Source organism: Clarias gariepinus, chromosome 5 (assembly GCF_024256425.1).
Source record: "Clarias gariepinus isolate MV-2021 ecotype Netherlands chromosome 5, CGAR_prim_01v2, whole genome shotgun sequence".
NCBI lineage: Eukaryota > Metazoa > Chordata > Actinopteri > Siluriformes > Clariidae > Clarias > Clarias gariepinus.
This window is the reverse complement of record NC_071104.1, coordinates 1,945,389-1,965,705: the sequence shown is the minus strand read 5'-3', so window position 1 is coordinate 1,965,705 and position 20,317 is coordinate 1,945,389. Positions and strand designations below refer to the sequence as shown.

Here is a 20,317-nt window from a genome sequence, read left to right as displayed (position 1 = left end):
AAAAAACAGAAATATTAATAATTTGTTTCATATGCAACATGTATACTTTTATATTGTTTATTTATAATAAAATTAGTTTAGTCTAATCTTTTATCATGAACAATATTTTATTTATTATAAACAATGTTTATTTGCATATTTATGACAAACCCCTGAAAAATAAATGTGCCACAAAATAAACATTATACAAGAATTTGTATTAATGGACTTGACGGCTGTCACGTGCCTGAGGTTTATAATAATAATATTAATAGAACATACATTTATAGGTGTATTAATATAATATTCGATAGCGATTATGTGGGGGGGTAATCCATGGCAGGGGGCATTTTAGCGCGTGACACCGGAAGTTGAATCCCGGAAGTTCGATCGCATTTCCGGTGTAGGTCGTCCCGAAGCCTGGCGTGTTTACCTCCTGCACAGCCGAGTGCTTGGTTACCGTCCTGTGTTAGAGTGCAGCGGGGCTGTGCGACTCCGGGATGCCGGCGAACAAGCGGCAGAGCAGCGGCAGTGAAACGGGGAGCGCGAAGAAGAAGAAGAAGCGCCGAGCCATCACGATGGAGACTAAAGTGAAAATAATCGAGAGAATGGAGCAGGGTTTAAAGATGGCAGACGTCGCTCGTGCTTTTAACATGAACCGCTCGACCATCTGCTCGATCGTGAAGGACAAGAACAGGATCATGGAGCACGTGAAGTCCGCTGTGCCGTCGACCTCGACGATCATAACGAAGAAGCGCGGGAAAGCGATCGAGGAGATGGAGAAGCTCCTGTCCGTGTGGATGCAGGATCAGCATCAGCGCCGGGTCCCCGTCAGCCTGGTGCTGATTCAGGAGAAGGCGAGGAGCCTGTACGAGGACCTGAAGGCCAAGTATGGAGAAGAATCGGACGGCGCGTCTTTTCACGCCAGTCATGGCTGGTTTAATCGCTTCAAGCTCAGAGCCAACCTCATCAACTTGAAAGTAAGTAGAGAGGCATCGAGTCCAGACACAGTAGCTGCCGAGGAGTTTCCTGAAATGCTCCGGGAGATCATTGAGGAAGGTGAGTATTTACCTGAGCAGGTCTTTAACGTGGATGAGACGGGACTGTACTGGAAGAGGATGCCGGACAGCAAGGCGGAAAAGGTCATCCCAGGCTACAAAATAGCAAAGGACAGTCTGACCCTGTTGCTGGGCGGGAACGCTTCCGGTGATATGAAGTTGAAGCCGCTTTTAGTTTATCACTTGGAGAACCCTAGACCCCTTAAGAACATAGCCAAGGGATCTCTTCCTGTCGTGTGGAAGAGCAACCCCAAAGCCTTGGTCACGCAAGCCATTTTCCAGGACTGGTTTTTCCACCAGTTTATCCCAGAGGTGGAAAGATATTGCTTGGAGAGGGACGTCCCGTTCAACGTTCTGTTGCTGCTCAACAACGCCCCGGGCCACCCCCAGTTCATGGACGACTTTCATCCCAGCGTCAAGGTCGTGTATCTGCCACAAAATACCGCCTCGCTCATCCAACCCATGGACCAAGGAGTTATAACGACTTTTAAGAAATATTATTTGCGTCACGCCTTTCGTCAAGCAGTAATGGCGATCGATCGATCTGAAACGAGCGTCCATCAATTCTGGAAGGACTACAACATCTACCACGCCATAAAAAACATCGACTTCGCTTGGAGTGAGGTGACGGCTGTCACCATGAACGGGGCTTGGAAGAGCCTTTGCCCGCAGTTTGTCCGCGATTTTCCCGACCAAGAGAAGGTGGACGAGGAGTCCAACTGTGTCCTGGGTGACTTGGTGAACCTCAGCGAGCAGCTGGAGATGGATCTGCACAAGGACGACTTCACAGAACTTCTCGCTGTGCACAACGAGGAGCTTACGAATGAAGACCTGATGGAATTGGAGGCCCAGAGACAGGAAGAGGAGAGACTTGATGAAGATGATGTCATGGAAGAACCCAAGAGGTTCACAAAACAGGAAATGGCGAGGGGATTTTCTCTATTTGAGAAGGCGCTGTCGGTTTTTGAGGCACAGGACCCGAACGTTGAACGGTACACGAAGATGGCTGCGGCTGTTCAAAACGCAATCCAGTGCTACCGTTGCATCTATGAGGAGAAAAAAAGAGGTACTATGCAGACCTCAATGAATCGTTTTTTCAAGAGGGTAGATAGAATAAAATCCTACAAGGAATTTGCACCTGTGTCATCACCTTCGAACGCGAGCGACATGGAATCCAGCAAGGAACTAGAACCTGAGTCGTCGTCATCAGATGTGAGTGAGATCGCATCCTGCAGGGAACAGTCATCACAATCAGACGTGAGTGAAATTCCATCTCCTATTGCTGACAGTCTACCAGCTCACACTTCTCCCTCTTTCTCCTCCGTTAAGGAACTGTACTGTACTTTTCAAGATGCTGTAGAGCTGGGCAATATGTCCTATAAATTGAATCTCTAATTTTTTTTTTAGACAAAATTAGATTTTTGATTTCAAAACAATTTTTCTTTTAATGAACAAAAATAAATAAAACACTAGAGGGTATAAGATTTTTTTTTAAGCAAAAACAATATAGCCAAACATAAACTGCTTATTTGGACTAAAAGTGCAAACTTACTTTCACTAACAAGTTTTCTTTTTACTTTAGAAAAACAGTAATTATTAGTACAACAGCATACACACTTATTTTTGGGATTATTAAAGTGCGAACTTTCACCAGTCTTTATGTTCTGGTCTCTAAGTTCTGGTTATTCTAGCAAAAATATGAGGGATCGGTGAAGTGCAAGCTGCAGACCTATGATTACTTTTTATAAAGTAAATGGTTGTAAAAAAAAAAAGAAAAAACAATAGTAAACCACATGCAACTTACATGATGATAAATAAAATTAAACGGTGCCTGACATCATTTTACATGTTTTTAGCAACAAACACAGGCCTGTCCACTGCATCAGGTTTGAGGCATCAATAAAATCAATTTACATTTTTCAACATGAGCCGCAAATTCAAATGAACTAATCGATAATACCGATTAATCGTGCAGCTGTACATGTAAGATTATAATGTTTTCTTTTATCATTTGTGTGGAAAGTTATATAAACCTATTTCAGTACTGTACTGTAGTATACTGTGTGTAGCCGGTTGTCCTACTATCCTAGTACATAGATAATGTTTGGTGGAACTCGTTCATATGTAGTGGACTTCATTGACTTCATTGACTTCACTTGGTTCATTTTTAAAAGGTTTGTGTAGAAGTAAAGATGTATGTTTGTTTTTTTCCCCACTCATAACCTGATTATTTTTTATTTTAAGTATAAGAAAGTAACTCTGAAGCTGTTTAGATGATCGAGTAAGGAAATATAAATAATAATTATTGTTATCGCTGTTTCATCCTTTAGCCGAGTGAGGACATTAAAAAAGAGACTTCAGGTAGAGAGATGGAGGTCTGCGTGAAAACAGAGGAGACGCAGGAGCTGAACACGGACGGCCACGGACAGGACTTCGACAACACGCCTGAAGTTAGGCTTATTAAAGGAGAAGAATCTGACAATGAGGAATACCTCAGGCCAGGACATCAGGAGCACGGAAACACAGTCTGGTCATGATATCTATTAAAACACTTAAGACTATGGGGCACTTGATGTCCAGTAGGGAGTCATTTGAGGTGTATTCCCTGTACGAACGCTGATTAAAAGTGTAAGTCCAGGTTTTGTACTCTTTGATGCTCAGGTCTAACATAACATTAAATATTGGAGATGGGGTGGGGGGGGGATGATTAAGGGTTGCTCCCTTTGTGTGGCGATTCCTGTATCATCACCTCCCGTTTGCCACTTTCACGAGTAACTTGTATGTTATCTGCAAAGGAAATCTCCATTGTGTTATTTTTATTTATTTATTTTTTATTATTAGATTACATTCAAGTTTTTTTTTATTGTACAGAGCCAATAAAATGCAGGATAAGTCGCCTTTTTACATCAAAATAACAACGTGTTATAACAAACAGACTGTGCAGTAGGTAATAAAGGTAAGGGTCAGCTCCTTACTGTCCTTTGATAACGATGTTCATCTGGAAAATGTCTGAACTTTACCTTATAAATATATTTTAATTAACAAGATGAAAAAAGTCTCATTTAAATGATTACATGCATATTATCTTGTCAAGTCTTTTTTATATATCTTTAAGATTTAAAAGGGTATTGACACCAAGCTGCTCTTTTTGGAACTCTGCGTCTGATATCATTGCACGTTTATTTTAGACGTGTGATTTTATACAGAAACCTTTTGGTCAGATATTCTGTAATATGTTTACTTTCTACTTGTGGCGCTTCTCCTTTAAAAAAAAAAAAATCTAATGCTTGTTTTTATACTCCCGGGCTAGATTGTTTATTGTATTTATATTATATTGCATAAAACCTAATAATTGAGTCGAAGGTTTAACTAAAGGGGGGGGGGGGGGGTGTCATATGTAGGAAAAGGGCTGATTAAATGCAGGTATTTCTTTTTTATTCACTGGAATAAAAATGAAAATAAAATATATATTTTTTAAATAAATAAAATTTAGATATTATATTACGAGGACCGTTTTACAACCCACGGACGTGTGTTTTGCCGCGGAGTTATACTGTTTTTAAAAGGTTATTTGCTCTTACAGAGAGCGGACTGTAATATCTTACAATCAGGCGAACACTACAGGCACCAAAGGGTCCTACGGGGAACTGTGTGTGTATGCAGCGTTTCATTCCAAAGTCAACTTCAAAGAGTGCTCCCTACTCCCTCAGGCGGGGAATATTGGTTAAGGGGACTTCTCTCGACGGAACTCCGCCATTTGAAACACAGCAACGTCATGATAGCGGACATCACTTTCTTCGCGTGTTACCTTGGAAACGTAAGACCGCCTGTCGCTGTGGAACAGCGAAAATAAATGCTAAATATTTTTTTATTTTTTTTAATTAAATATATTAATATTTTTCACATTGCGGAAAATAAATGTTAAATATTTATTGAAACAAAAACTGACACTATTACAAAACGGATAGGTTTAAAACGTGTATTATTCGATTAATATACAAAATCATTATTGCGATTTTTTAGAGTACTTAAAAATAGTACACCTTATATAATAGCACGGATCTATTGATTAACTTATACGATGTCCTCCTCTTTAATAATAACAGAATGATATGAATCCCCTTTTCGGGCGTTATTTTTCTCGCGCCCCTGCGAGGCGCAGTCATTGATGAGTGAATTCCGCGTCCATCCACTTCCGGTGAATTTATGACGCCTTGTTCACTTGTTCTCCCTTGTAAACTCCCTGTCCAAGTGCACTTCACAGGGAACTTCGATCCGATCGGAACGCAGCCTCGGTGTGACGCGTGTCTCAGGGACTGTTAAACCGGGGATCTCAGATGCGAGATTCAGTGGTTCTTTTCTTTAAAGCTGATAGAATTTAAGTGTTATATAAAAAATGTCCAAAAAGATTTAAGTGTTTATTATTTTAAATAATTCCAACTCTCAGAATGCCCCCGAAAAGACGTAAGCCTATCGGCCAGGTGCAGCCAAAAGCGAAAAGGATGAAAGTCCTGCGGCGAGGGGAGTCTGTGGAGGAGCGGGAGCGGCGACTGGCGGGGCAGCGCGAGAGGGTCCGAGCGGTGCGAGCCTCAGAGACAGCAGCGAAGCGCGAGGCCCGGCTTCAGGACATGCGCGAGACAGTTAAAACGTACAGACGTTGTAAAAGAGAGACCGGACACCCGGCCGAGCGGAACCGCTGTGCACTTACACCCGAGCCAAGAGAGTTCATCCACAGCCTCCTGTCGGAAATACCAGCAGGTGACAGTGGAGTCAAAGCGTTACTCGGGTTTTCTAATGACGTCTGGAAACGAGTGAGTGTTAGGAGATTAAACTATACCAGTATGTTGACCAGGGATATGATAAATATATGTGCTAAGTTTGATCCGGATCTCTCAAAGGGCGTAGGAGGCTATGAGGAACATGCATACATCCATTAATCCATATACACACTACTGTTCAAAAGTTTTAGAACACTCTCTAACTCCATGATGGTTCCTGATGTCTATTTCTTTCTACACTGTAAAGGAATACTGAAGGCGTCCAAAAAATGCATTAATCTCCTTTGAACAGTTAATGGTGAGATGTTTCTGCTACTTCTGCTCTGTAAAGACTTCATAACGCCTCTAATCTGAGGGGCTGTTAATTGGTCATTTTTTCAGGCTGATAACTCTAAATGAACTTCTGGTCTGAGACAGAGGTAGGTTTTGGTCTCGCCCTCCTGGGACGGCCTTCATGAGAGCCAGTTTCATTATGGTGCTTGATGGATTTTGCAAATGCACTTCACAATGCTGTTCTCTCTATTACAGAAAGGCCGACCTCTGTGTCTTTAAATAAAAACTAACTTGTTTTTCTTTTATATGTGTTATTTTATAGTGTTCAAGTTCAAGTCGGCTTTATTGTCATTACAACCATATACAGTTAGTACACAGTGAAACGAAACAACGTTCCTCCAGGACCAAGGTACTACATGCAACATAAATTTACAACATAAATTAACAGAGACACTAAACTAGCTAACCAAGAGGCCTAGTTAACTGGCTAGCAGAGACAGGACAGAGAGACCTAACATAAATTACAACATAAATTAACAAAAACTAACTAGCTAAGTATAACTATTTTTACAGACAACATAAAGTGCACGTGCAAATGTGCAAACAAGAGCAACAACAAAGTGACAGTGCGCAACCACAACATAACAGAACATAAAATATGGTGTTGAGGTAGTGGGTAAACGTAAACATTCTTTAAATGCAATTGCACGTGCAAATGTGCAAACAAGAGCAAAACAAGAGCAAGAGCAAGAGTTTTGAAATGCCCAGTATTGTTGTAGAATGTCGAAAATAAATCACTAAACAAAAACAAAGAAATTTGCAAGTGTTCTAAAACTTTTGAACAGTAGTGTGTGTGTGTGTGTATATATACTCCTCCAGATGCTCTCATATATATACAAACATACGTAGCCACATTGACGTACTGTATAATTAAGTTCAGCCCTCAGTCAGAGCCCAGATCTAAATCCTTTTGAGAACTTGAAGAATGACTTGATGATGAGTGGTGCACAGGAAATTACATTGCTATTTACATTTAGTCATTTGGCAGACCCTCTTATCCAGAGCGACTTACATTTTTATCTCATTACACATCTGAGCAGTTGAGGGTTAAGGGCCGCGCTCAAGGGCCCAACAGTGGCAACTTTAAACGACGACTCAAGACTCATCTGTTTCTCCAGTACTTGGACTAACCCCCCACCCCCGATAAAAAAGAAGGAAAAAAAAAAAAAACTCTTCTTAGTTGTGTTGGACTAATGGCACTTAGTTATTAACCTAGTTAACCCAGTGTAAGTATGTGTCCAATTATGTAAACATTAAAGCACTTTTTGTAAGTCGCTCTGGATAAGAGCGTCTGCCAAATGCCTAAATGTAAATGTAAACTTGGTGGTTGTGGGGTTTGAACCTGGGATCTTCTGAACCGTAGTCCAATGCCTTAACCACTGAGCTACCCCTGGCCCTAATTGCTATCTTAGCACTTTCTAAGGTAAAACATAAACTTGCCGAATGGAACAATCTAAATGGGTAGACACTTATCCAAAATAACCTATAATAAATGATGTTAAAAATGTAAAAAAATGTACTTTTTTATATAAAGTATTAGCCAAAAGGTGTATACACTTGGCCAAACAACCTATTTTATGGTGGTTTTCTTTTGTAATTAAAAATTTCTTTGTCCCTTTCTTTTGACTTATAAATATCGTAAACTCATACTTATAATTCTCTTCATTTGGATACATATACACATGTATGGAGACGTGTGTGTGTCAGTGGTAGATTTCCCAGGCTGACACCAGATGTAGCGGGTATGTCCGGTCTATCCTTTTACCCCTTATCCCATTGCTCTAACTTTTTTTTGTGTGTTTAGGTTGTTGACAGTTTTGGTTAGCTTTGATCCGTTTAAAAATAAAAGCTCATTGCTGTGTCTGAGGATTAAAAACTCACGTGTGTGCACTATGTAGTGCACTATTTATGTAATGAGGGGAAAGGTGCAGTTCTGTAATATTTCTCATTGTAAGATATTAAGGGATAACAATAGGAAGATTAATTGTTTGTTTTTGTCCCCAGATGTGTGATGATGAGTTCAGCAGGAGACAGTCAGCTCTCCTCCAGATGCTCTCAGGCTGATGATCCTGCTCCCTCACAGGTAAAGATTATAGAGGTGATCTGTAAACCAGTCACTTGGATTATCTAGATTAGTTAATTCTTTGGAATACACATACACAACTAATCCTGCTTTAATCCATTAATTCAACTGATATAACAAATATTTACTTGCTAATGTTATCACTACCTTGCCCGTAAATAGGATTATAAAAAACGATCACATTTTACTACCTCGAACCCTCGATGTGTCTGCAGGCTGCTGGGTGTGTGCAACTTCTAACGCAGCCAAGTTAGGCTTCTAAGCGCGTTTTGAAACAAATTAGCGCACGTGGCATCATGAGATCGCTGTAAGCATGTGTGATAAGTGGGTTTGAGACTAATTTGTACACGTCTTTTTAATAATGTAATGAAAAATGTAATTACAAAAAAAATCAATAGTAATTATAGTATGGATGGAATGATGCATCAGAGTAATTTCCTTGTTATTTTAATCTGGTTCTTAAATTGAAAATAACAAAATTTTAACAGAGCGTGTCAGTGTGTTCTTAAAAATGCCTAGACCTTCTCAACTCTGGTCCTGGACAACCAACTGCCCTGTACATATGAGCGTTGTCTCAGCTCCCGGCACTAACTCATCTAATAAAATAATTAACAGACTTTTCCTCAGTGGTTGTGGGTTTGTGGTTTTCCTAAGTGGGTGTAACCAGGTCCTCCTGGAGTGTAGACCAGCGAAAACACTCAAATGTGCAGGGCAGTGGTCCTCCAGGAATAAGGTGCCTTAAATTGAAAAATGTTTTGACTCGGGGTGGAGTTGGAGCTACAGATCTTTTCTTTTAGTGTTTTCCAGCTGATTAATTAGGGTATCATTTAATTTAATAGATTATTGTTCAGAAGCTAGTCTGTGTTCATTGTTAATATTTTATATATTTGTTTTCATGATAAAAAAAAAAGGGAAAAATAATGTAAATCTATCAGGTAGAACATATCAGTAACCCTATAAACTTGTCTTTAGGTTAAAGTTTCACACTTGGTAAAATTTAAAACTACATTATAATTATTAATATTGTAGCACAGCCACATAAAAGGCACTTTTATCTAGGTAAAAGTAAGCCGGCTCAACGTTAAAGAAGCTATGGTGCCTTATTAATTGTGCCCAGGTGGGTTTTCTTTGTCTATGGACTAGGGTGCTATTGGACTATTGGTTCCCGGTCGAGCTCTCACGAAAGTGCGCTACCAGGCTGCACAGGAAGGATTAGTCTGCTTTTTACAATATAATGATTAGGATTAACATTTAAAGCATGTCAACCCAGTTACACTATTATGTTAATAATTTCACTGTTTTATCTTTAGATGTCTGAGGAGGTGAAAGTAGAGACGTCAGGTGGCGGGACCTCAGGCTCAGTGGGACACGCCTCCCTGGTGGAGCAGTAGAGTAGTGCCGTCCAAATGAAGCTTACACCTCGTCAGTCTGGTTTCTACTGATATGAAGTCTGTAAATGTCTCATTATGATGATTTTGTGTCAGTGTATTTAAGAATCTGTGTGTGTGTGTGTGTGTGTGTGTTAGAAGACTGTGTGAAGAAAGAAGAAACGCCAGAGCTGAACATCTGCACCAGTGAAAACGACCTGAACGATGTTCCTGATGGTTCCTCCATTAAAGAGGAAGAAACTGAAGATAACGACTACCTCTGTAAGACATCTGGCAAATCAACAAATTAACTACAAACATTTACTTCTGAATAAGAACAGGTTATGATAAAAATCATCCAGGTCAACTTTACAGCAGGATAGTCTTATCCAGACATTTTGATTCCAGACCTGCCAACCTTTCAACATCAAAGTAGACTTCTGTGAGTTATCACGTAGCACTTAAAGCTCAGGGCCCAGTTTCCCGAAAGCCTCTTATTGCTAAGTAGTTCTTAAGTTGTTCCTTAACCTCTCTCTTAACGTTATGGTGCGATTCCCGAAATGTTCGTACGCTAAGTATCTCTTAGGTAAGTCACACGTTCGTAAGGTTGGTCTGGAGCAACCTTAACTCACTCGTAGTTTCAGCTCAAGTCACTAGTCGCCGCCACTGAGCAGCAGTCTTTATAAATTAGCGGTCGGTGTATGGAAGCACATTATGGCACGTTATCAAAGTCATATTAATGATGGAATATACTGTAGGCCTGATTAAGAATTTTATTTTATTTAATATCAGAACTAATAGAGGGACTTTTAATTAGCCTATTTCATAATGTGACTAATGCATTAAAATTGGCAACATTAAACTTTTAATATTAAACAGGTGGTAAACAATTTGGCAGTGATACAGCGTGTTGTTGTGTTAAACTGAAGACGGCGCCGTCCACGGAGCCGTCCACGGAGCCGTGTGGTTCATGTTAATTTTTTTCTTTGGACAAAACTTTAGCTATTTTCATATTTTTCCTGTCTTGTTAAAAAAAAGTTTCGCCTTCCGAAGCAACAGATTATGGAGCTTCTTGACCTGCACTTGCCAGGCCAACACGTCGTACTTACGCTTTACGTCCCGATGTCCAGCTGCTCGCTGCTTTTTGTTTAAAATATGTTTCATTGGTCATTAGACATCATCCATGACTGAATGGAATTTTCTTTTGACACGTTTTATTTTATGATGAAATTTGATTTAGTTAAATGAGAAAACAAACTTGGGAGTTTCAAACCCAATCCGATCATTTTTCTAAGTAATTGTAATGCTTAGTACCCCTATCTCATCTATGCAGTTTGACTCACGGTGAGATGCGATGTTGGGCACCATGAGCTGCCGCGATTGCCCGCCAACGTTTCGCTGACGTCCTGCAAGGTCCGCAAGCTTCCGCGGGGAGCGCCAAAAAATTAAACATGTTTAATTTCTCCTGCGGAAAGATATAAACGTACTCACGCCAAAAAAGTAAATTATTATGAACAGTAAGTACGGCTAGCAGGCGAGGTAAGAGGGGTTAAAATACCATTTTTCCATCTTTCCACGCGAAAAATTTAATGTTTAACATGCGGAAGGTTGCGGATTTTGCAGAACTTCGCGGAACAGCAAGTCAATCGCATAGGTGAGATAGGTGTATTAAGCCTCTACTCTGTCATCTCATCGTATTCATCCATAAGTGCGCTATAAAACCCCAACCACTGACATTCTTCACATTGTTCCTGAAGCTGGTGAAGAGTGTTTTCAGCTGTTTAAGTCACCTATGATTGTATACTCGGTTCGTTTCACCGCCACTACAGGTTACATGAAAATATTAGCGACAGTTTGGTGATTTAATTTATATACAGTGGTGTGAAAAACTATTTGCCCCCTTCCTGATTTCTTATTCTTTTGCATGTTTGTCACACTTAAATGTTTCTTCTCATCAAAAACCATTAACTATTAGTCAAAGATAACATAATTGAACACAAAATGCAGTTTTTAAATGAAGGTTTATGTTATTAAGGTGAGAAAAAAACTCCAAATCTACATGGCCCTGTGTGAAAAAGTGATTGCCCCCCTTGTTAAAAAATAACTTAACTGTGGTTTATCACACCTGAGTTCAATTTCTGTAGTCACCCCCAGGCCTGATTACTGCCACACCTGTTTCAATCAAGTAATCACTTAAATAGGAGCTACCTGACACAGAGAAGTAGATCAAAAGCACCTCAAAAGCTAGACATCATGCCAAGATCCAAAAAAATTCAGAAACAAATGAGAACAAAAGTAATTAAGATCTATCAGTCTGGTAAAGGTTATAAAGCCATTTCTAAAGCTTTGGGATTCCAGCGAACCACAGTGAGAGCCATTATCCACAAATGGCAAAAACATGGAACAGTCGTGAACCTTCCCAGGAGTGGCCGGCCAACCAAAATTACCAAGAGCGCAGAGACAACTCATCCGAGAGGCCACAAAAGACCCCAGGACAACATCTAAAGAACTGCAGGCGTCACTTGCCTCAATTAAGGTCAGTGTTCACGACTCCACCATAAGAAAGAGACTGGGCAAAAACGGCCTGCATGGCAGATTTCCAAGGCGCAAACCACTTTTAAGCAAAAAGAACATTAAGGCTCGTCTCAATTTTGCTAAAAAACATCTCAATGATTGCCAAGACTTTTGGGAAAATACCTTGTGGACCGACGAGACAAAAGTTTAACTTTTTGGAAGGTGCGTGTCCCGTTACATCTGACGTAAAAGTAACACAGCATTTCAGAAAAAGAACATCATACCAACAGTAAAATATGGTGGTGGTAGTGTGATGGTCCGGGGTTGTTTTGCTGCTTCAGGACCTGGAAGGCTTGCTGTGATAGATGGAACCATGAATTCTACTGTCCACCAAAATATCCTGAAGGAGAATGTCCGGCCATCTGTTCGTCAACTCAAGCTGAAGCGATCTTGGGTGCTGCAGCAGGACAATGACCCAAAACACACCAGCAAATCCACCTCTGAATGGCTGAAGAAAAACAAAATGAAGACTTTGGAGTGGCCTAGTCAAAGTCCTGACCTGAATCCTATTGAGATGTTGTGGCATGACCTTAAAAAGGCGGTTCATGCTGGAAAACCCTCAAATAAAGCTGAATTACTACAATTCTGCAAAGATGAGTGGGCCAAAATTCCTCCAGAGCGCTGTAAAAGACTCGTTGCAAGTTATCGCAAACGCTTGATTGCAGTTATTGCTGCTAAGGGTGGCCCAACCAGTTATTAGGTTCAGGGGGCAATTACTTTTTCACACAGGGCCATGTAGGTTTGGATTTTTTTCTCCCTAAATAATAAAAACCATCATTTAAAAACTGCATTTTGTGTTATCTTTGACTAATAGTTAAATGTGTTTGATGATCAGAAACATTTTGTGTGACAAAAGAATAAGAAATCAGGAAGGGGGCAAATAGTTTTTCACACCACTGTATTTGTCTATTATGGCATGCTGTTGATCCCATGTCAAAATAATGTTTAAATTCTTCCCATGTTATTGGAATAATTTTTGTGCAAAGTTTAATTTGCATAGTAAGTGCCGTCTTTCTTTATGCTGTCATGCAAAATAAGAGACAGCGAGTTAAGAAGACTCCTAAGGGACAGTTTGAGAAATACACTTAGAAAAGTAATCAATTTACGTAAGATATATCTTAGAGTCTTCTTAGCCCGCTAAAGTGCGCGTTATCGTGAAACCGGGCCCAAAACATTTTTTTATTATGCTTTTTATATATATATATATATATATATATATATATAAATAAATATATATATATATATATATATATATATATATATATATATATAAATATATATATATATATATATATATATATATAAACTTGTATAGGGCACATGATTGTATATAAGATAGGTCACTATTTTTTTTTTCAGCACAAAATATGAAATGTGATTAGCTGAATTTTAGTTCAGTTTATTTATTTATTTATTTATTTTTTTTCCCGGAATTTCTCCCTAATTTAGTCGTGGCCAATTCCTCCCCTTCACTAGGGGGCTCCCACATTAAGGCTACTACTACCACTCAGCCGGGAGGGCAGAAGACCATCACGTGTTTCTTCCAAACCACGTGACGCCAGCCGACCGCATCTTATCGAACTGCTTGTTCACACACCGTTGGGCGCGGAGTAACACACTCGGAGGACAGCGCTACCTGCTCATTCTGCTTGTGTGAGCTCACAGACGCCCTGATTGGCTGTAGAGCCGTGATTAATGTGGGATCACGAAGTACCTCTCATTCCTCCCCTCTGAAAGAGCTCGGCCAATCAGCTCCCTCTAGACCTCCGGCTGCGAGAGGTAAGTTCATTTAAACCAACTATCTAAACATGACTGTAAAAAAGAAATTAGAATATGGGTCACACAGGCAAAGAAATAGCAGAGATACACAATCAGGTGTTTTTATTGTTTTCGATAGTTTTTTTCGATGACCAAAAAATAATAATCCCGCGTCTTTCTCATATTCCAGGAGTGAAATATTTACTTTTTTTTCATAAAAGTAATAATAACTTTTGTTCTACCTGGCATACATAAAAACCCAAATAACACAGTGTGTAATTTAAAGCCTCCGCCTTCAAACTACAAACCGGCAAGGCGTCCATTTAAGCACATATATACACCGTCTTATGCAAAAGTTTAGGCACCCCTTAATAAATAACAGATTTTGGTGATTTTTTTTTTATTGAAAAGATGTTAAAACAGTCTCTCTTGGAAATGGTAAAAATGCACAATATCCATGGCAGGGGGGCATTTTAGAGCATAACACACACATTAAAATAAATAATTATACAAAAACACTATATTGTGCAACTTAACCTTCAGAAATAAAAAAGTTAAAAAATGTACAGCTCAGACATAATGACAGAAGTTGTCAGTAAAGGCTTATGTTTTCTCTTGCTGCTTTCTTCTTCTCTTGCCTCGCTGATATTTTTATCGTTCCCGTCTATTTTGCAGCCCGCAACAGAACCCTCCCTCAAGCTGTTTACGACTCCTTAAGCTTTGTGAGTGATGTAAGCGTTTCTTCCTCGTCGGCGTTTAGTGGCGGCTTGCATCCGAAAACGCGCTGTGTCACGTTAAACGAATAATTGCGCAAAAACGTAACGCAAGCTTTTAAAATTAATTAAAAGAAGCTTCGAGGCAGAAGATTTTGCCTCGATCATTTTTTGTAATCGAATTACTCGAGGAATTGTTTCAGCCCTCTTCCAGTGGTTTTCAATAGTGACACTCCTCCATATTTTACAGTTAGTGCAAAACACTATGGGTTCTTGACCGCTCCAGGTCTCCGTCTAACCATACTGTAACACGTCCAGGTGTTGGGCAAAGCTGAAAATTGGACTCTCCAGAAAATATACTCAGCAAAAAAAAGAAACGTCCTCTGACTTTCAACTGTTTTTACTTTCAGTAAACTTAATGTGTAAATATTTGTATGAACACTAAAAGAGTCAACACCATAAGACATAAACTAAAAATGTTTCCCAATGTGTCCCTGAATGAAGGGAGGCTCAAAATCAAAAGTACCAGTCAGTATCTGGTGGCCACCAGCTGCTTGAAGTACTGCAGTGCATCTCCTCCTCATGGACTGCCTATTGCGGACAGTCTGAGCACTGATGGAGGGATTGTGTGTTCCTGGTGTGACTCGGGCAGTTGTTGTGGCCGTCCTGTACCTGTCACACAGGTGTGATATTCGGATGTACCGATCCTGTGCAGGTGTTGTTACACGTGGTCTTCCACCGCGAGGATGATCAGCTGTCCTTCCTGTCTCCCTGTAGCGCCGTCTTAGGCGTCTCACGGTGCGGACGTGGCGATTTAACGCCCTAGCCACATCAGCAGTCCTCATGCCTCCCTGCAGCATGCCTAATGCACATTTAACGCAGATGAGCAGGGACCCTGGGCATCTTTCTTTGGGTGTTTTTCACAGTCAGTAGACAAGTCTCTTTAGTGTCCTGCGTTTTTAGAACTGTGACCTTAAATGCCTACTTTCTGTAAGCTGTTAAGGTCTTAACGACCATTCCACAGGTGCATGTTAATTAATTGATTATGGTTAATTGAACATGCATGAAAAACATTGTTTAAACCCTTTACAATGAAGATCTGTAAAGTTATTTGGATTTTTACAACATTACTGTTGAAATACACAGTCCTGAAAATGGGTTTCTTTTTTTGCTAAATATATTATCTTACTGCAATCCAATTAGTCTAGTTCCTGTGGTCTTTTGCAAACTTCAGCCAGGCTCTTCTTTGCTTTTCACTGATGAAGGGCTTTTTTCTGCTTTTGTATGACTTTAGTCCTGTGTGTAGAACCATTCTTGCTGTGCACTTCACCCCAGTCTTAGTTTGCCACTGTTGTTTGTCACTTGAGGTCAGCCTACGGTACTTGATTTGACATTAGAATAAGTTTGTGGTGAAAGACTTCTAGCATTTTTTAACCATCCAACTGGTCACATTGCAAGAAGAGAGTGGTGATTACAGCAGTGGTTTTACCCATTAAATAGGATTGGATTGAGTTGATTATTAAATCAACTTATTAAGCAGAATGAGGTGCTTGTGTAGAAATTTAACAAAGGCTGGCATGGAATGCTTTTCATGCTTAAAGAGATGCTGATTTAGGAGTAAATTGCAGTGGTTTCTTTTTTTTTTGTTTGTTTGTTTTTCCACTGAGCATTGGCCACCGATGACCCTCTTCATGGACCAATTTTGGTATGTCCTGACCACTGCAGACTGAGAACATCTTACAAGAGCTGCAGTTTTGGACTTGCTCTTACTCAGTTGTCTAGCTGTCACAAGTTGATGTGTTGGAAACAGAAAGTATGTGCAAATGTAAGGAATTGAGTGACTTTGACAAGGGCCAAATAATGATGGCTAGATGGCTTGTTCAGAGCACCTTCAAAACTTCAGCTATTGTGGGATGTTTCTGGTGAGAACTGACCAAAAGTCGTACAAGGAACCGGTACATGGTCTATGTAATCTAATCCAATGTAAGAGCTACTGTACTGTAGATCTAATTACCAAAAAGTTTAATGCTTGTCTCCATAGAAAGGTGTTGGAAGATCATCACACAGTCAAAGCAGGAAATTATTCCCTGGATTACTTCGACGTTATTGGTGTTAAAGGTGGATCTACAATATTGAATCTATATTTATTCTTTTTTGTGAAGATATCCAAGAGCAAGCAGCACAAGGAATACCTAGATGCTGAGAGGGACAAGTTTGCTAACTGAGGTAAGAAATCACTGGGTGTTGGAACTTTGTTTACTTATTGATTTTATAATTCTATTTTTTTTTTTTTTTACTGTGACCAATCCCTTCCCTGTGATTACTCACTCTTTCTAATGACATGCGTCCTTCTCTTCAGGTATGTGAGTTGAGCTCATGCTGATGGCGAGCAGAACCTTGTGGCCTTCCAATATCGATGCTGTCAAGCCATTAATCCAGGACAGGAGCTTTTGATGCGGTTTGAAGTAGATCATGCCAAAGGTCTCGGTCCTACATTTGTGTGGCACTTTTTGCTCCATAGGAAACGACTACATATAGGAATTTTTTAAATAATTATTTGGTCTTGAAATTCTTTGTTGTGGATGAGATCAAGGAAACTTTTTGTACATCTTACAATTTCGTGACTGATCTACACTTCCTGGCCAAAAAGGTCTACCACACACACGTGGGCACACGCACAAACACTGTAGCACGGCCACATAACGGACTTATTTTATAAAGGCGTTGATCAAGCTGATTACTGATAAAGCAGCTGCGCCTTGTAATGCAGCCCATTGTGTTTTAATTGTCTCAAATGTGGTGTGTTAATTCTGGGTTAAACTCTTGCGAGACTGCACCTCCAAATCGCGAGGGGAATCCTAATGATGCAGCGGGGTCAGCTGTCTCGTTTAAAGCGCAGGTGGGAGGGCAACATGAAGGAATGCTAGAGGGTGGTATATTTTGTTGGACTGTCTTTTGCTTTTTGCATTTATTTCTGTTCAAGATCTTGTATTGGTGATGGGAAAGTCAGACCGCTGTGTAAAGTCTTCTCCAGCACATTCCTAGATTCTCTATTGGGGAGTTCTGAACTCTATGGTGGAAAATTATGTCTCTTGCTCTCCAAAACTGCTCTTTGACAATTTAAACCTGATGGATTATGGTATTGTCAACTTTGGCATATGGCTGTGCCATCAGGGAAGAAAAACTCCAACGACTGTGATAACCTGGTCATTCAGTACATTTCAGATCGTTAGCTGACTCAGGCTAGGCCTGTGAACCTAGGCCTGTTCACCAAGTGAAACTGTTTTTCAGGTTCCTAAGCAACCCATGCTCAGAACATGATCCTGCCCTGGTGTGCCCTGAAACCACCGGTGAATTTTGCTCCGTCTTGTTATGCAGTGCTCAGTTAACTGCCGCGTCTGTTTCTGAGTAACAAGTTCAACAATTTACATATGCAATACTGTCGTTTATTGCATTATCTATTTATTTTTTTTTGCATTAAATAAAGTTTGTCTGATTAGACACTTGTGTTCTCAGGCTCTGTGACTTCCACATGCTTCCAAAATACAGTCCAACCTTGGATTGTGAGTAACTCAGCCTGTGAGCATTTTGCTAGACGAACAAAGTTTTTAAGTAAAATTTTAACTTAATAAACAAGCGAGGCCTTTATATACGAGTAGTACGCATTCGCTATGTCTGCTGAGCATTACATGATCACAACTGAGTCAAAGGTTCTTCTCTTTCGCGTGCTGGGATTTTGGTTAATCATCTCCCATGCTCAGTCTCAGTGTGCGCATGTCACTCGTATAGTCAACATCCGTGTGTGCGTGTACTGTTTACTATACCACTGTCCTGTGTGTGTTACGAATTATGCTTGCAATCCCACTGAATATTTTACACCGATTAAAATTGGTAAAAAACATTTCAGTGCCAGCGTCAACAATAAACATTTACTTTGCTATGTGTTACAGAATTATATAACTAAATTACCTTTGGTCTACCATAATGTCGAACTTATGAGAAGGTATGACTTTATAAAGGTTTTTTTTTTTTTTTGCATATAAGGCATTACATAATTCTGCTCCAGACTACTGTATATATGCAATCTTATCACACCCTATTCAGCTTCTAGGTCTTTAAGATCTAATGATCAGTTACTATTATCTGTCCCCCGTTCACGTTGTAAAACGAAGGGTGATCAGGCTTTTTCAGTAGTTTCCCCAACAGTTTACCATTGTACATCAGAGCTGCTACATCATTGGACATTTTTAAATCAAGCTTAAAGACATATTTTACTCATTAGCATTTGGGTGGTGATGTGCATGTATTTTGCATAATTAATTTGTGTTAAATTGTTGTGTTATAAATTTTCTTTTTATTTCTTTTATATTTTTTGTTTTATCTTTTGCTGTTTATTTTTATTGTAAAGCACTTTGGAATAACCACAGTTGTGTTGAACCAGTGCTCTATAAATAAAATTTTACTTGACTTGAAAGGTTTATACATTCTACTTCAAGCTTAACATTTTTAATTGTATAATAATAGTCTATTCCAAAACCGAAACTTCACTGTTTTGTCTAACATGCATGAACATCTGGTATTTTATTTGTAGTATTACAGGTGTGGAGTGCATTTCAATTTACAATATATTATCGGGTTTATTTTAAATAATTCCTATGAACAGACTGGTTTAAAAAATTTATTTTACTGTAAAGTAGCATTTGGCAGACACTCTTCCCCCATGAAATACTTCATTTTATACTGTTTACTGGGGGTTTAAAATAAAACAAAGTATTAGGGTTATTACTGTTAAATTACACAATTTACACATAATTTTAGGAAATAAATTCTAGGTATAATAATGTGATTATAGTAGGACTGGGTGATAGAACGATCAGCATATATACTGAGATAGACACTTCCTCAATAAGGATAGGATGGCTGGTTAAAGGCAATGCATCAGACAACTGGTGTGTCTTAGTTCATGCGGTGTAAGCTTCACGGACCAACCAATCCCAAGACTTATTCTGAGCTGGGGAAGACCGAAAGTGACCGTGTTGGTCACAAGACCCAAGGATAATTATATTATAAAGATAAAATACTGTATATAAATAAAACAAAAAAAATGGATTTATGTGAGACAGGTTTTTATAAAACATGGTAAGTGTTGCACAAGGTTAACCATGACTAATGCTGCGGAAAATGACATGAAGGCTTCCTGGGATGTAAAGCCCAATCATTTAACCGTCAGCAAACCTGAGTGATTAGTGAGAGTGGGGAAGACAGCATCCAAACATACCAGTTCACCATAATAATCTACGTCCATGAGTCCCCCAGATCTGCTCCTTTACCTATGGCAAATCTATTTATAAAAATGCTTGGCTAAATAAATAGGTTTTTAGCCTGGACTTAAACACTGAGACTGTGTCTGAGTCCCGAACACTATTTGGAAGACTATTCCATAACTTTGAGGCTTTGTAAGAAAAAGCTCTGCCCCCAGCTGTATTTTTCATAATACGCGGTACTGACAAGCAGCCTGCATCCTTTGATCGAAGTAGGCGCGGCGGATTGTAAGACACTATCAGTTCACTCAGATACTGCGGCGCGAGATCACCTAATGCTTTATACGTCAAGAGTAGTATTTTAAAATAAATGTGAAATTTCACAGGGAGCCAATGCAGTAAATATAAGATAG

The 20,317-nt window shown here is 39.6% G+C and overlaps 2 protein-coding genes and 1 long non-coding RNA gene across 6 annotated transcripts in view; all 3 read left to right on the top strand.

The window, feature by feature from the left end:
- The first annotated feature begins 382 nt into the window (after window positions 1-382).
- LOC128523759 (tigger transposable element-derived protein 1-like) lies at window positions 383-4,336 on the top strand. The gene is made up of 2 exons (XM_053495879.1): window positions 383-2,294; window positions 3,368-4,336. Exons 1-2 carry the CDS (start codon window positions 480-482, stop codon window positions 3,572-3,574), a joined length of 2,022 nt encoding a protein of 673 aa, XP_053351854.1. The 5' UTR covers window positions 383-479; the 3' UTR covers window positions 3,575-4,336.
- Window positions 4,337-5,284: 948 nt separating this feature from the next.
- Window positions 5,285-20,317, top strand: part of LOC128524244 (zinc finger protein 883-like) — a 64,249-nt gene continuing 49,216 nt past the window's right edge. For both annotated transcript variants that reach the window (XM_053496711.1, XM_053496710.1), the window contains exon 1: window positions 5,285-5,848. In XM_053496711.1, coding sequence (XP_053352686.1) covers window positions 5,832-5,848 — 17 coding nt within the window. In that variant the 5' untranslated portion in view covers window positions 5,285-5,831. The remainder of the gene's footprint in view (window positions 5,849-20,317) is intronic.
- LOC128524246 (uncharacterized) lies at window positions 8,147-19,041 on the top strand. 3 transcript variants are annotated; one of them, XR_008360501.1, is made up of 6 exons: window positions 8,147-8,231; window positions 9,542-9,653; window positions 9,761-9,880; window positions 13,622-13,951; window positions 16,685-16,869; window positions 17,003-19,041. It is a non-coding gene; the product is annotated as an uncharacterized LOC128524246 (long non-coding RNA). The 3 variants fall into 3 exon arrangements; XR_008360500.1 differs by having other exon boundaries at window positions 9,758-9,880; window positions 16,806-16,869; XR_008360499.1 differs by having other exon boundaries at window positions 9,758-9,880.

What these genes read in the sequence shown, in the direction of transcription:
- LOC128523759 (XM_053495879.1), top strand. Translation starts at nt 480, where the DNA reads ATGCCGGCGAACAAGCGGCAGAGCAGCGGCAGTGAAACGGGGAGCGCG. An exon ending in AACAGTCATCACAATCAGAC is followed by an intron (nt 2,295 to 3,367) that starts GTGAGTGAAATT and finishes TTCATCCTTTAG; the next exon opens with CCGAGTGAGGACATTAAAAA.